This window comes from Stegodyphus dumicola, chromosome 10 (genome assembly GCF_044657685.1).
Source record: "Stegodyphus dumicola isolate Sdum_Otavi_A_Nest chromosome 10, ASM4465768v1".
Lineage (NCBI taxonomy): Eukaryota > Metazoa > Arthropoda > Arachnida > Araneae > Eresidae > Stegodyphus > Stegodyphus dumicola.
In genome coordinates this window covers 117977436-117994584 of record NC_140777.1, presented here as the reverse complement: position 1 = coordinate 117994584, position 17149 = coordinate 117977436, and the positions used below count along the sequence as shown (strand labels likewise).

The window sequence follows — 17149 nt, the reverse complement described above, 5'->3', positions numbered from 1 at the left end:
ATACAGAAGTTACTGCTCCTGAAACTCAAAACGGATCAAGCGAAGACCAATCAAAATTTGCCTTACGCATCCAATTAGAAAACTCCGACAATTTTGAAGCCAGAAGACTTTTAGTACCCTAAACAAAGTGTTAAGTTGCGGCCCATCGTTATTAAGAATGCCAAAACAACTTTGAAGCAGTTAATGGACTTATTAGAAGACTCTGGATTAACTGACTTTCATGCTAAACTAAAGGCAGACGACGAATACGAAATTAGTTTTTGAACTGGACATTCATCGCAAAATTACGTCTGTACTTGATGCTAAGGAGATCTCATTTCACATTTATCTCCGAGCTGCTGACAAAAACCTTAAAATGGTGATCAGAAGTTTACCATAATGTTCTAAAATTGTTGGAGCTTGGTTAATCTGCCCTTTAAGTCGACTAACACACTAGAAGAAAAGGACCGGAAATTTTTGAATTTCCCCACTTTCTCATCACCTTATGGAAAACGGAACAGACTCATTCTATCCACAACCTCCATTACGTGATGTACACTCAAGAGCCAAAAGATTATGATCACCTGTCAATAACGAGTTGGGCCACCTTTGGTGCGCAACACAGCTTCAACCCGCCTTGGCATGGATGCCACAAATCCTTGATAGATGGCCGGAGACAGATTGTAGCAGATGTTGTAACAACGGTCACGCAAATCTGAGATATTGCGAATTGGTGGTCTTTGACCTCTGAGCTGCCGTCCCATGACATCCCAAATGTGTTCTATCGGATTGAGATCCGGTGAGTTAGGCGGCCAGGACATTAACTGGAAATCAGCATCATGTTTCTGGAACCACTCCAACAGAATTGTAGCCTTGTGACACGGGGCGTTGTCCTGCTGGAACATTCCATTACCAGCTGGAAAAACAGAGGCCATGTAAGGGTGCAACTGGTCCGATATGATGTTCAGATACCTTGTAGCATTCATAGTCTGCTCTACCATAACCACGGGTCCCAGAGACGCCCAAGAGAACGTCCCCAAAAGCATAATACCGCCGTCACCCCCCTGTGTATGACCTATTGTGCATTGAGGGAGCAACTGTTCGCCTGGAAGACTGCCTATCCTGACACGGCCATCGGCGTGATGAATGACAAACCGTGATTAATCTGACCAGGCAACTCTCTCCCACTGATTCATGGACCAGTCGCGATGTTCCCGGGCCCAGCGCAGGCGCAGTTGGCGATGACGCTTGGTCAGCAAAGGCACACGAGTGGGACGTTTGCTGCGTAGCCCCATATTCAACAGTGTCCGCTGAACAGTGTGCTCCGTTACTTTTCTACTTGGCCCTGCATTGTATTCGGCTGTCAGCTGAGCCACTGTCTGGCTCCGGTTTTGCTTCACCATGCGAGACAGTCTCCGATGACCTTTTTCTTTGATAGCGTGTGGACGTCCAACACCATGATCGCGAACAACCCACGAATCGCGCAGTTTCGGAAATACTTGTTTCGAGCCATTACAATCTGCTCTCTATCAAAGTCGCTTAGATCCGCAGCCTTTCCCATCACACTGAGAAGCAAGTGAAAGAATGCTTCTTCAGACTCTCCAGCAGCAGTTAAATACCACTTCCACCTGATCACGTGCCTTCCACGTTCATCGCAAAATGTAGGGCTGGTCATAATGTTTTGGCTCTTGAGTGTATATGAGGAATAGTCTTGAAACTCAGAGGACGGCGCGGATCTACTTAGTGCTTCCGTTGCCACTCATTTCATCATGCACAAGCAACGTGCGACACCCTCCACGCAGTGTCATGAGTGGATCCTTGGATTCACTTCATTCCCGTGTCACAAGGAATGAAGTGAATCCAAGGATTGTGCTAAGCCTCGGCAATGAGCCCCCAGGTGCGCCAACTGCGAGGGCCCATATACGGCCAGTTATCATGGTTCTAATTTTTATCCTAAACAGCGAGAAAGCAACCGCCCTACTGCTGGAACTTATGGAGAAAGTGTAATCACAAATGCCAGCGCAGATTTTTATCGCAAGCAAGACGTTGCCATTGTGAACCAGATTTCAGAAACTAAAGACGCATTAAGAGCTCTTACCTCTCTCTTGGACATGCTTAAAGATTTAGGCATTCAAAAGCTGGTCCAACATCTCAATATCAGTAGTGATAAATCCAATGAAACCGTCAGCCCAATCACCCATCATGAATAATACCCCTCGGGATTTTCTAGATGCACAATTCTCTTATGCAATGCTTGCAGCCTGTCTGTAATAGCTAGCGAAATTCCACAACTGTTCACATAGCTTTGGTTACTGAAACGCTCGTCAAGCCTCAGCATAGTCTAAGGCTTGCTAACTTCAGCATACACAGATATTACACAGTCAGATAAAGAGGAAATGGTGTCATTTACATTAGAAGGTTTTTGCCTCATCAGAACAAGAAATTCGAAAGGATGTGAACCTGTTAAAGTATGTGTGTTCTTACCAAAATTCAATAATGTTACGTTCTGATCCATTTACAACCCACCGGATAATCGTTTATTAGACTGTGATTTAAACGAATTATTCAATAACCATTATTCCATCTATATTGGAGGGAATTTTGATAGCAAGCACGTTGAATGCGGCTGTCGCAATCCCAAAAATAATGGCCGGATTATTAACGAATATATTCAAAATAAACCAATTTACCTGCATGTCCCTGCCGACATGATATTCTGGACGTTTACAAGAACCTGTAGTCTTGATTTAATAATATTTTATTTCTTTAAAGCTGCATGATTCTGTGCATAGTTAATTATTTTTTTCATTTTCATCATCTCCACTTTTCAAATTTTTATCTTCATTTCTCTTTTTAGGAAATTTCATCTTTCAATTTTTTTTCATTTTCATCTGAAGACTCAAATTATGCGCATCTACTCTAGGGAGAAATCTGATCTGTGTTTCAGAGTGCCCGTTCTTTTTCTGTTAAAAAAGCATTGGAGATTTTTAGAGATTCATACAATAGCAATCAGTGTTAATTTTTATAAATTTTCAGGGCTAATTTTGAAGGTTTGAGTACAAATTTTCTTCAGTTGCAGAAGTGAAAATACTGCAGCTATTTTTACATCTGCAGCCAAAGAAAAGGGAAAAAAGGCAGCAATGATTTGTTGGAGAAAATAATGCAGCTTGATCATTTGTCTTAGAAATTTTCATTTATTTGCAGATCAGTCCTGTGTGCCTGTGGCGATATGTGGGTGCATCTGCTCTAGGTCTTTTTCCTACGCAACTCATTAGTGTTTATCTGGGAACAACAGTGAGATCCATGGAAGAAGTTCTGGTAGATGAAAATACTGCCACTGTCGGTTACGGCGTTCTAATTCTACAGGTAAGCATTACATAAGCGTTAAATAATTACATCGTTATTTTTCAGGAACAATTTCTTCTTTCGGATATGGCTAACCAAACTTATCACGTTTATGGTTTATTTTTGCTGTTTTTTTTTTTTTTTTAAATTATTTTTGATGCTATTACTACCTAATAAAATGCTGAAAAGAGGACACCTTTTCTTTGAAGTTTAAATAGAATTAATGAGTTCGCATCTCACAATTAACCATCGTTATGATAAATAACATATTTCCTCGCGTGTTCTTTCGTAGCTTTTTAAGCCTAGGCTCTGAACATTTTAAACTTATTCGCGTAATTCCCTTCCCCCTCTTCTTCAATGGGTTCAGAGAACGAGCTCCGCTAAATTTTGAAATGGATTTGACCACGTAGTGATTGTTTTCCCTCTTACTAACAAATACAAACCATCACAAAATACCTGCGAAGGTCACGCCGAACCTTTCTCTTCTAAAGGGTCCGTTTTCATTAGTGCGGTATGACCGCGTTGCATATGCAGTTCTCCAGTCAGGGAACGAACTGACTTTGATTGATATATGTAACGCGGTAACGGAAAACGGATCGTATGGAGTTGAACCATGTTCAACTTCTGCCCGTATGTTTGCGAAAGCTTTTCTGCTCACTTCGTAAAAGAGTAATCGGATGGTGTCAACAAAATAAAATGGCGGAAAAAGCAAGCAGCGATGGACGTCCGATCAAGAAAAGAATGATTTGCTGAAAATAGTACTGGTACACATAATGTAATACATAAAAATATAGTCATTATAATGAGAAATTTTCGTATTGAAAGAGAGAGCAATCAACTTTTTGACTAAATTTTGTTTAAAAATAAATAATGAATAAATAACTGCTAGGTCGCATACAGCAGTGATCATTATCAGAAAATTCAGATAAAAAAGTATCTAATTCAAATCCATGAATTGACAAAATTTTCCCTGACAATTACTTCCCAGTTCTAAATTCCGCATATACATTTCCGTTTCATGAAAATTAACTTTTGACTGTCTCAAAACTTCTATAGCAAATGAGTTCTATAGCATTAGCAGTTCCCCCCCCCCTTTAAAACAGGTAAAACAGTAAGTCGATTGCCCTTTAATAGTCTGCTTCATTAAATTAATGTTAAATTTGTATTTCACTTTTGTTTAGAAATGCACCCTTTAATTTATAAATATTCATAAGCACATTTTTTTATTTTGAATATATTTTTAGGAATTAGTCTAACTTCAATCGGAACGGCGCTTTTAAATCCCCCCCCCCACTTTTTTTGTAGGAAGTGCACTATAATTAAGCTCAAAAACAAACCGTGACGAACGTTTTTAGAGGATAGCACATTGAAATGGGTCCAAAAAACTGAGTTTAGAAATTCATGTGTATATAAGTCAAATTTAAATAAGCTGTGTCATTGCGACAATACCTTGGAGGTAAAGGTAGTAATGCGGCTTGACTTCTGGGGTCGTGAGTTCGATTTCCTGCACTCTTTTTCCACCCTGTCTGTAACTATGTGTGTTCTAACTTGATCTGTATTTGTGTTTTATAATTTATTTATGTTATTATATGCATTAAATCTAATAATCTATTTATGATTTTATTTATTTATTTAAATTTTCCCCGTAAGAATTTATTTTGAGTTATATCATAACAGGAATATTGCCTATACTATAACAACATGCTGCCTATATACACTACTGGTCACCGTAAATGCAACACTCTGAAGGAAGCATACAAATAACATGAAATTTACAACATACATTAGCGGAGGTGAGATATGCAAGTGATTAGAATTTCAGCGCAGACGCACATCACTGTAGTCTGAATCACTGAATTTCAGCGCAGACGCCTGTAGCTCCTCTTCAAAGCGCTATTTAATGCTTGGAGTTTTCGACGATTTCCAGTTCGGCAGTTGTGTTTTTCTTGTGGTTTATTATGCCTTGTAGTAAACAGCGATCATCGTTTGATCAAGTATCTGAGTTCGAACAGAGGAAGGATAGTGGCCTATCGAGAGTGTGGATTATCTTTAAGGAAAATCAGTAGTCGTGTTGGACGAAACCAAACAACTGTAATGCGGATATGTGACCGTTGGATGCAAGAGGGTATGACGAAGGACGTGTTCGATCGCATCCACCTCAGTGCACTACTTCACGTGATGACAGGAACATTGTGCGCATGTCAATGACGGATCGCTCAGTCACATCACGAACCATAGTACAGCGCATTCAGTCTGTAACGCATCATCCAGTGTCTTAGCGAACCATTCGACGCCGTTTACAGCAGAGTGGTCTGTCCGCAAGACGTCCATTGCTTTGTCTATCCTTGACGCAGAACCACAGACGTCTCCGCCGCCAATGGTGCGATGAAAGAAGGATGTGGACGGCAAAATGGAATGAAATTGCCTTTACTGACGAGTCACGCTTCTGTCTGCAACACTACGATGGTCGGATTCTTCGAGTCTGGCGATACCGTGAAAAGAGGATGCTGAACAGCTGCGTTATGCACCGCCACAACTGGTCTTGCACCGGGTATTATGGTATGGGGCGGTATTGGATATCACTTTCGCACTCCTGTAATACGCATTGCCGGTGACATTGAGGTGTTGGGAGCCAGTTGTCTTTTCTTACCTTCAGGGCTAGCCCGCAGCCATATGTCAACATAATAATGCGCGACCACACGTGGCACGCATTGTCCAAGGGTTCTTCGTCAATCGCCAGATTGAATTGCTTCCCTGGCCGGCTCGCTCTCCGGATCTTTCGCCGATACAAAACATATGGTTCTTTTTTTTTTTTTTTTTAACTTACTTGATTTTTTTCTTTCACATTTTAAAATTTAGGTTCATTCCAAATAAAATGTGCCCATTTATTATTATTTATTTTTTTAATTTATATTTTTAAATATTTTAAAAACTTCGAAAAAATGTCTGTATTATATATAACCTACAAACATTTTAACATAATCTTAAAGTAGATATATTTCTAGGCTCACCTGCAAAAAATTAGAGTTTTTTATTAAAAAATTCCTAAGATATACGTGAATTTAAATTTTGGCGCGTTTTGATGTTTGGCATATTCGTTATAAGTGATAATAGCGCCAAATGTGGTTTACGCTCTTTGTTAAAATTATTTGAAAATATGAGCGATGACCTTTTTTCCGCTTGTGTTCAACGAAACAAAGGAAAGGAAAATTGAATGCTATAAATTAAGAAGTTCATTAAGTAAATTATTCTTGACGTAAACTGAAAAAAATGAGCCAGGCTAAATTTTTAATTTCTCCGTAAATTTCGCACCAAATTTTACAAAATTTAATATTTAAGCATAATTCGAGTCAGAGAATCGAAATATGGAAAGCAACTGGGATGTCATTTCAGAAAAAGTCTGAGTTCCTGTCAAAATACCTGTATTAGAGCAATACTATATGTAAATCTAAAGTCGCGCTTTCGAGACATGAAAAGCGCAATTTGAATTTCGTCAATCGACTGAATAGAACGGGAGATATAGAACTGTCCAATCTTCCCCACAGTGTACATATTTGTGCATTGACTTTTGGATATTTTATTTATATCGTAGAGAATGGATTTTTGCAAATGCATTCGTGAAAATTTATTATTCACAGATGTTCCTTAAAATATATGTAGAGAGACAGAGAAAAATGGGGATGGGGGGAACTTTAAAACTTATCATATAAAAAAGGTTATGAATTTAAAAATTATAAATAAAAAATTATATTTTATGGCTTATGCATAAAATATAACTGTGTATGATGCGCATAAAAGATGTTTCTAATAAATTATTCAGCTATGACAATGAAGAAATTTGGTGTTAAAATTCTGTGTTACATAGTCTCTCTCTTATTTCAAATTAATAGTATAAATTTGAGATTTAAGAAATTATCGTTGTAATCTGGTGTTACATATTACCTGTATTCTCTGAAATTTAGGTATATTTTTGAAATACAGAATCTGACATGGCAGTCAGTTATATACATTGAAAGGCATAGCAAATTCTGTGGAAGTACTGTGAGCCTTTCGTTATAGTTGCTCTGCATTTTTAAAATACCAACTATTTTTAAATGTGTTTAAAACATTTTTATTTGTTTTGCGTTAACAGTACGTTTTAATTATATATATTATTTCATAAATATTTAAAGGTATACTGATCCCCGTAATGTTAGTTATATTTGCAGCTATGAATATACCATTTAAATGCAGTCAGCAGGAGACATGATCAGGGCTTAATTTCTAAAATTAGAATAGAGGGAGCTCTATGGAAGACTGTCAGGAAGGAAGGAAACAATAAATAACTGCCCTTTCCAAAAGTTAAGGAACAGCGTGTTTTCTGTGTCTAATGTGAGAATGAAGCAACATAGAAACAAGAAATTTACAGGGCACGTTCACTAAACAGTTAATTAATGAATGCGATGTAAAATATTTCTAAAGTTTAACACAAACATGAATTACAACGAAAAATTGCACTCTTGGCAGAGAAATCCAGTCTTGGAGAAACATATTACAGTTTTTTGAGGAAAAATGGGGTGATAACATTGCAAAAATGGGTTCTAATAAGGAATGTGTCCACCGCTAGCTGCAATACATTGGCGGCAGCGACGTTCCATGCTGTCAATTAAGTTGTCGGTCAGTGAAATGGGAAGCAATGACCAGATACGGATTAATCCTTGTTCAAGCTCATCTAACACCTTGGAGGAGAATTTTAAGCAGCAATCTTTCTCCCAAGGTAGTCCTAAAGATAGTCTCTATTGGATTCAGGTCTGGGGTTTGAGCTGCCCATTCCATCCCCTCCGTACCATGACCCTCAAAATATTCTTCATCAACCCGAACTCGATGTGATCATGCATTGTTGTCCATCAGAAGAAATCCGGGACCAATAGCAGAGGCATATGGGCGGACATATTGATCAAGAATCTCGTCTCGATATCTCACATCGGTCAAAGTTCCTTCATGGAATACATGTAGTTCAGTGTGTCCACCGAGAGAGATCCCAGCTCAAACCATTATTCCACACTTCTGTATCATTTCACAATGTCGGATTTGTTGTATCTGGTGCGTTGATCCCTCCAGATCAGCTGACGACCTGAATTACTCTCCCATGTGAACTTGGACTCTTCTGTGAAGAGAACAGAAGCCCATTGTTGAATGGTCCAGGAGACATGTTCTCTTGCCCAACATAAACGTGCAGCTCTTTGTCCCCGGGGCAAGGGGACACAAACAACTGGTCGTCTAATATACAGGCTTGTATTTTGCAGGCGTCTGCGAAGTATAGTAGCTGAGATTTTTGTTCCTGTGACCACTAAATGATCTGCCATGAACTCATGCACAGTAATGTCGCTCCTCCTTCTGGCCGAAAGAGCTAAATAACGGTCTCCTGCTGGTTTTGTAACTTTTGGTCTGCCTGGAACATGTCTTCTAGACCCAGAATCACCGGATTCAAACTGATTCCATAGTCGCTGGACTACGTTGCAAGAGACATTGAGACATCTAGGAGCATCAGCTTGTGACATCCCCATTTCCATTCATCCGATCGCTCGCTACCTCAACAAATCGGGCAAACGAATTCTTTTGGGCACTGATAGATTCTCCTGGATATTGTCAACGAAACTGCTAATAGCAATTAAATATCAACACTCGTGAACAAAACTTACAATTTTTGCATTTTTTTCTCCAACTTCTTATTCTTTTTTGTAAAATAAAAGGGCTAGCTATTGTTTATATATATATTTTCTTAAACTTTGTTACTATCATGCATATAAATTGTGAATTTATATGTTACTGACATTTTTGTAATAATGAACTTTGAAAAACATGCTGTTTCTTAAATTTTGGAGGGCAGTGTATATTATGTACTGTTAATGTGTAGATTTTCTTTATTAAACAGCACTTAAAAAATAATTTTGTATCGAATTTTTTTATACGCATTGACAGTTAATGAGGAGCGTCTTTAAACTTCGGGAAGTAACTTTTTCGTAAACTTATTTATCAAAAACTTAGGATAATTCTGAATGCAATTTTCCAATTAAAGTTTCTGGAATCCGATAACTTTGCAGTGTATCTTCGCATAATTTTTAACAGAAAGTAGTATGAAATTATAAAAACTAAAAATAATTGAAAAAAACCAGACATTCGCGGATTTATCTCATATTTACGAAATTGTAGAACTCATGAAAATAATTCCCGCTGCAATAAAGTTACTACCTACACTTATAACTGTATTTATTGCTGTTTATAACCACATCAAATTTCCGATTATGCGACATAAAAGAAATAACCGATTTTCGGGTAATACGGAACTAGATATCGATAAATAAAGACGCTTGTGAATAAATCCTATCTCCGGGGGGGGGGCAGTGGTGCTATGAAAGGCAGATATATTTAATAGCATTAAATTTAGTACTTAATTTTATCTCATGATGTTTATGATCGTAAAAATATTTTATTTCCTAATAAAGATAGGTTTAGTATGGTACACATTACATTGTATAAAAATTGTTCGATAGAAAAGAATTATAATGGGTACTTTATTGTCCTGTTAACCGTGAAACTGTCGCCAAGCAGTACGATTCAGCGCCAGTTATGGATAAGCGTGAAGTAAAAACACAAAGTCACCTTTGGTTTTTATGAACGACGTTATAAATTAACTCTTACAGCATATACATATTAACAAATATTCTCTCATTCATATAAAGCTGATTTAAATGTTAAGTTATAAAAATTCAATTGTACACAAATAAAATATTAATTATTACTGCGAAATATATATATTTAACATAAATGAGCGTTAGCCCAGAAGGGCTATTGGTATCAAAACGGCATTTTACGTTAAATCATTTAATTTATCGCCCTGTATTATATTTAAAGAAACTAAATGAAGAATTTACATGAATGTATATATGTTTCTCGCATTGTGAAAAAACGACGGTACCTAGAGTCATCAAATTTTGAATAACATGGTCAACGTGGAAGTTGTTTTATTGTCTGTTTCATATTTTGTAAAACTTTAACGAATTTTTTATTAAAAAACTCAATTTCAAAGCGAGCAGTAGCAACACTGTAGGGAATATAAACATTTTTATCCCCAACGCGCGAGGCTACATATCGGAATTCTGAAGATGTGCTGTTTTTAAATGTTTTTAGCACAATGTGGCATTAGCTCAAATGCTCTCAAAACGTGTATGTGTCTGTAAATGGGAAAAAAAAAAAAAAAAAAAAAAAACGCCCGATTGGAGGTAATATAACTTATCTGTTAGAGTAGTTTCTAACCCTTCCCCCCTCATTTTGGGCCCACCAGCGGCCGAGCGGTAAAGTCGCTGAACACTGGTAGTTCGGTCCGAGGTTCGAATCCCGCGAACGGGCTGGCTGCATGGGCGTTTTCGTGATTTTCCCCATGTGTAACGTGTATACGAGCCAGTTTCCCTTAGAAAGTCCTCCACGAAGGCATCCCTTCCCTTAGGCAGATAGCCCTCGTGTAATACGGAACTAGATATCGATAAATAAAGACGCTTGTGAATAAATCATAATCTTGCCATAATTAAATACACACACGCCCCTCATTTTGAAAAATATGATTAAAATTTAGAACTGGCCTTCTACGAAACAGCAGTCGATGATTTATTGTTAAAGTTATATGATCCTACCAGCAAAAGAATTGCGTATTAATAGACACTATATGGCCGACAAAACAATAGATTGAAATATTATCTGCGAGAAATTTGTACTCATAACATTCTAAACAGAATTCCTGGTAAAACAGTAGGGCGTAACGAAGTAGTAGAAATCGACGAAAGCCTTTTTACGAAGCGCGAAAACGAAGTGGGGCCGAATACTGGCTGTTTATTAAGTAAAGAAGCGTTAATTCCTTTAGAATTCCATAGGAACTTTGGCGCATTTTTGGCGGGATCTCCGCCATGGTCGACGAAATAATACTTATATTATTATAATTAATATTTAAGGAAGTTATAATAATTGTTGTCTTAAGTTTAACTAGTTTGCGAAGAGGCTAGTTAATGTATCCCCTCCTCCGCGTATTTTAGTTGGAGCTGGGTTACTACAACGTTGATTATATCAATGCCATCGCTTTAATTTGCCGTTCATATGCACATAAGCCTTATACGTAGAATGTCAATTTCAGTACAGCGGGAAGGAACACATCGTAAGATAAAATTTTTGCAACTGAACTGACGCAGCACAACAGAGAACAATGTCGTAAAAACAGTTTAAATAATGGGCAAATACTAAGTGGGATAAGGAATTATTGGAAGAGATTTATGGTCTTGACTATAAAACGTCAGTGTTACTGTTCCTAGAAGTGTGATTCACGTAATGGCAATATTGATAATACAACATATCTTGAACAAGACTCTCGGTAAAAGTAATAACAATAATTCCGCAGTAGGGAGTAGTAACAATAATACCAGTTATTCGCATTTTTTTCCCCTTGCGTGTCTTCCTCTTAGCATTTTCAAAGTAGGATTTAGAAACTTTTGATTAAGGTAACAACATACAAGACATGAATATAGAGAATGTGTTAATTGAAAAAAGTAGTATTAATTGTAATTACTGTAATGAAAAAAAATTTTTCCCAGATATAAAATGTTTGCCTTTTCTTTTGCACATTTTAATCTGCTAAGTTCTTTTAAACCCATCTATCTGAACTGGTAATATTCTGTTCTTAATTTTCAAATGAAAAAAAAAAAAAAAAAAAAATGGTAGAAAAAATAGTGAAAATTCGCGAGTAAATTGGATAGTTATTGGTGGAAATTTATTATATGAATTAAGTTTTCGTGGTGCCTGGGATGAACGAGATTGTGCTGAATGTCGTTATTTCAACAAATCCTTTAAGCAACGGCTCAGTTTTCTTTTTATAAGCTTTCATTTAGTTCATTCGTGGTGTTTCAGTGTCGTTAGAATTTTGTTATCGATTTTTAACCTACTTCCTGATAAACTATCGTGTTCAAAATGTTAGCAGTTTGTCGATGACAATGAAATGCCAAATGTTTTTCTCAAAATTCGATTCATATTTTTCTGTTTAATGTTTAAACGACATAAGTATTATAAACGACATTTATTGTTTATTTGCACATATCTCTGTTTAACAAACGAACTAAGCTTATCAAAATTTTACTACTTGCACCATTGAATGCAGCGGGAAAAAAAAACTTTTCAATGAAACATGTATGAAAATTTTAACTGAATTTCTGAAGTTTCGATGAATTTTTGAAAATCGCCCGATTTTTTAGATTATTTGATGTTTGTGCTTTTAACATCTCAAAGCGTATCGGATATAAGTTTTGAAATTTTCGCAGATTATAAAACAAACTTTTCGCCCTCTTTTTTGAAACAAGAATGAGAAAAAAGTATTGATTGATCGCTTTTCTACAGTTTTTTTTTTTTTTTTTTTTTTTAATATACTGCAGTCTGAAGTAAACAGGAGCGGTAACAAAAAAGTCTCTCGCAAAAAAATTGCTTTTGAGTTCGCCACCCTAGCGCACTTCGCCATTTTGGCGCAATTTAATGGCAAGGTTTGTCATTTTGGAACACTTAATGACCGAATTAGGGACACACCTTTTCTCATTTTCGCTTCAAGTAAAATGCTTGTTGTAACACTTGTTATTACATCCAGTTTCCAAAACTGAATATTCAAAGCGGTATCTTCATTTTCTGAATGACGTTTTGTTATTTTCTTTATTAGTTTAGTTATAATTTATTGCTTGTCTTTAATAGCGACTAAAAATTTCATCATTGATAATGTCTAATTGAGATTAAAAAACAGGAAATAAAATGAAGTTTGAAAAAAAAGAGGTGTTTATATACAAAAAAGCTTTTACTTAAAATGAATATGATAATTAATGCACTAAAAAGAAGAAGAATTTATTATATAATTTAATGAGAATAATAGATTGAACACTTCTATTTATAAAATTCATCTTCAGTTTTATACCGCGAATAATAAAGGCGCGGGGCGTCTAAATAACGAAATTTATTAATTTGAGTGCAGTTCCAAATCTCTATCTTCTCTACATATAATAAAAGAAAGAGTCTGTCTGTGTGTGTGTGTGTCTTTCGTTCGCGTTGCGCGTAAGCTAATAGACCCATGGCTACGAAATTTGGTACATAGGTGCATCTAGACAAGAGCCAGTGCACCTCGAAGCGATTTTTTCGAAATTAGAATTAGAATTTTTTTTTATGTATAATACATTTTCCTTTTAATTTATCATTGGACGCCCCACACCTTTATTATTTGCCCTTATTAATATTAAGAAGAAAAAGAGTTCATTTTCGTTATATACAGGGGCTGGGTTATTCCTCTCTTTCGTGGATTAATAAGACAGTGACAACTTACTAAATGATAGGTTTTCTTGTATATGAACATACATGCAGAATTTGAATAATTTTATTTGAAATAATAATAATGTAAGTATAATACGGTTATTGAAGTGTACTTTAATTGAGTTTAACAATGAAGATTAATTCACTGAAAGTATTAATTAATATTTAGGCCATTAAACATACGGAAAGCAGTTGCCTCGCAGAGCTTAATTTCCTTTCCAATTAAAAAAAAAAAAAAAAAATCTTTACTTAATTCCTCGCAGCAGTAAACTTTGAATGCCCCTTTTAAATTTCAGTTAGCTTACGTGAGATGATCCAACTAGAAAATATTACAAACCTGCGATGGCTGTATTTTTTTAACTTTTATTAATTTATTCTTCCATATTATTAGGACGGAATCCGCAAATGACTTCATTCTTTACCATGACGTCAGGATTTTTCGCAAATATCAAATTAAAAAGTCGAAACTTGCAAAAATATGAGACTTAAAAAACACAAAACTTTTTTTTCTTATAATTTCTTCTGTTTTGGCTTATACTAAGCATTCTTATAGCAAAAAAGTTGATGGGTCCATTGAATCCCTTCAGTTTTCCAATAAAAATTGCTATAAATGAGCCTTATTTTCTACTTTATTGCATTTTTAGTCTAAAGGGGCAATTTGCCCAGAAAGACAATTTCGTTTTGGCATTTTGCGTCGATTCATAATAAGCGTTGTTTCACTTTTCAAATTGTTGCCTCTAAATATTATCGCTCTGTATTATATTTAAAGAAATTAAATAATGAAGAATGTATTTATGTTTCTCGCATTGTGATAAAACAACGGTACCTAGAGCCATCAAAATGAATAACATAATCTTCCATTGAATATGGAAATGTGGAAGCCCTAATTTGAATTTGAAATTTGTTTTAATCGATTTCATATTTTGTAACACTTCAACGAATTTTTGATTAACAAAGTAAACGATTTCAAAGCGAGCAATGGCAACACTGTACGGAAGGAAAAAAAAAAGTTATCTCCAGCATGCCAGTTTCTGTATCGGAAATTCTAAAGATGCGCTCATTTTAAAATTATTTTGCGATATTGCTCTTGAACTGAATTTTATGGCTTAAGTGCGAAGAACGTGATATTTAATAAGTAAAGATAACACACAAAGTGTTAAAAAAACGCCCTTTTAGACGTAAAATCTGAAACCTTTCTTTTTTTTCTTCTCCCCCCCCAAAGGGCGTTAGCACAGAAGGGCTATTAATTTCGTTTTGGCATTTTGCTTTGATTCACTATAAATGTCGGTTCACTTTTTTAAAGAAATTAAATAATGAAAAATTTTAATGTAATAAGCAACTTAAACACAACCTAGTTTTTTTTTTTTTTTTTTTTTTTTTTTTTTTTTTATGTGTTTAGGCTGGCCTCTCCTTCTCCTCTCCTCTAAATGTCCCTTAGAGAATCCACAAAACGTTTTTAGTCGAAGATAAAAAGTCTCGAGCCCAAAATGGGCTCCGAAAAGCTCTCATGGGTTCGAATGAAGTTGACCTTGCATCTTTGCTTATCAGATTAGGTTTGATGAGGAATCTGTTCAAGCCTTACCAGAAGAAGGTTGAATTCTCAAAGTAAGTAACTTTGAGAAATAATTGGAATTTTCGGAAAAAAGAAGCCTGGTAAGCCTTTAAAAACATAGTTACCAAGTTTCTAGGCAATAAGAAAGATCCAAACTGAAAATCAGTCACTAAGAACATGCTACAGAATTTCAAAATTTGATGGGACTATTTTTCTGAAAATCTGAGTGCCGTTAGGGAAGAAATGGTAAGAGATTTCATAAATGGAGAGGAGGTATCAAGTAAAATGGACTACTTCATTGATGGCTAATTATTACTGGATGTTACTTTGAGATGAAACTCATCAAGAACTAAAAAGGGAAAACGTGAAGCAGAACATGAGCAGTCCACGGAAAATAAAATGAAATTGTGATGTTATATTGTATAAGCTAAAAAAAGGGGAATAAATTCTGAGAAAAATCGTCTTAAGTCTATTTTAAAATCTGATATTTTCGCAATTTTTCGAATTTTTACATATTTTGAAAGCTGCGATTTCCCCCATCTTCCCCCAAAAAACCTAATGGGAAAAAATGAATGTCATTTTCGGATTCAGCGCTAAAAATGCATAATCAGTTAACGAAAGTTTAAAAAAAAAAAAATGATACAACCCAAATTTTGCATTTAAAATTTTTATAAAGAAATCTTGCTTGACAGCTTCCGTCTGCATCGACCATTTCCCTGTTCGTCATGCTGTAAATTCTTCCTGTCCGTTGTTGTTGATCATTGGATAAGATTAAATGCCTTTTATATTGATTCTTTTACTAGTTCAAATCTTTACGTCCTATATTTATTGCTGTGGTTATTATGCGAGCTGTCTTAATGCTCGTGTCATATGTTGAGTTTTGCGAGCGGCTTTGACCATAATTTACTCCAGCAGACAGTGGAAGGTTCTGCTGTTTATTACGAAATCCATAAAATGGAGAAAGCTTGATTTACAAATCCGGACTTGAGTTCTGACTTCCAAATGGGTTACAATTCTTCACCCATGTTCATAAATCACGAAGGTCCTAGAAGCGTTTCAAAGTCAACTACGTTTATAAGGGAAGATCGAAAATTTAATTGTGAATAATGTGAGCAACAATACGCAAAATTTTACTTCTGGAAAAAGTTCATGCAACATTTAACGCTAATTCTTGTAATTTAATTTAGTTTTATCTTGACTTCGAATAGTGAGAGATTGTGGATTCTAAAATTTTATTATGTAATTCCCGTACAATTAAAAAGAGTACTTTCGTATTAACGCACCCACAAGGGCGCGAGTCGGCGGGTTTTTTATTTTTACAAATGAAAGGGTAAAAACTACTTATCGGATGCAAGTTGGTGAGCTTTGCGAACTTTTTTTTAAAAACATTTCCAAAGTATCGGCAAAATTACCAACATATCAAAAGAAAAAGCACTTTTTAAAAAATTTTTAAATGCAAATTTAAGTTATTAAATAAGAATTACATAAAAAAAAAATAAAACACATTTTTCTCATAATTCTTTTCTAATTTTTTACGCTAATCTGCTTTCCATTCATACAGCGATCCATTTTTGCTTTCTACTTTCATCTCAGAGTAACATCCAGTAAAATTTCAGAGAATTGCAAAAACTGAGCATTGCGCACCGGCTATCTAGTAGATGCATCTCATCGTTGCTCCTTTTAGCGATTTTGCAAGAAAATAGTGTATTCCTAGAGCTCTTACCAGAATTTCTGCCATTGCTCTCAAATTTTGTAAGTGATATTTTAAAATTGATTTGAAGACAAAAAATATCATGCTTTATCTATAAAACTTTGAAACTCGGAATACAACAAAAAGAACGCATACGAAAATGGTGACAATGCTAAACTAATGCACTGTTACGAGCATAATTGCCAAAATTTGGCACATTC

At 35.6% G+C, this 17149-nt stretch overlaps 1 protein-coding gene across 1 annotated transcript in view; it reads left to right on the top strand.

Moving 5' to 3' along the window:
* Positions 1-17149, top strand: part of LOC118179443 (transmembrane protein 64) — a 55157-nt gene that overhangs the window by 6446 nt on the left and 31562 nt on the right. Inside the window, exon 2 of the mRNA XM_035348618.2 lies at positions 3184-3345. Coding sequence (XP_035204509.1) covers positions 3184-3345 — 162 coding nt within the window. The remainder of the gene's footprint in view (positions 1-3183; positions 3346-17149) is intronic.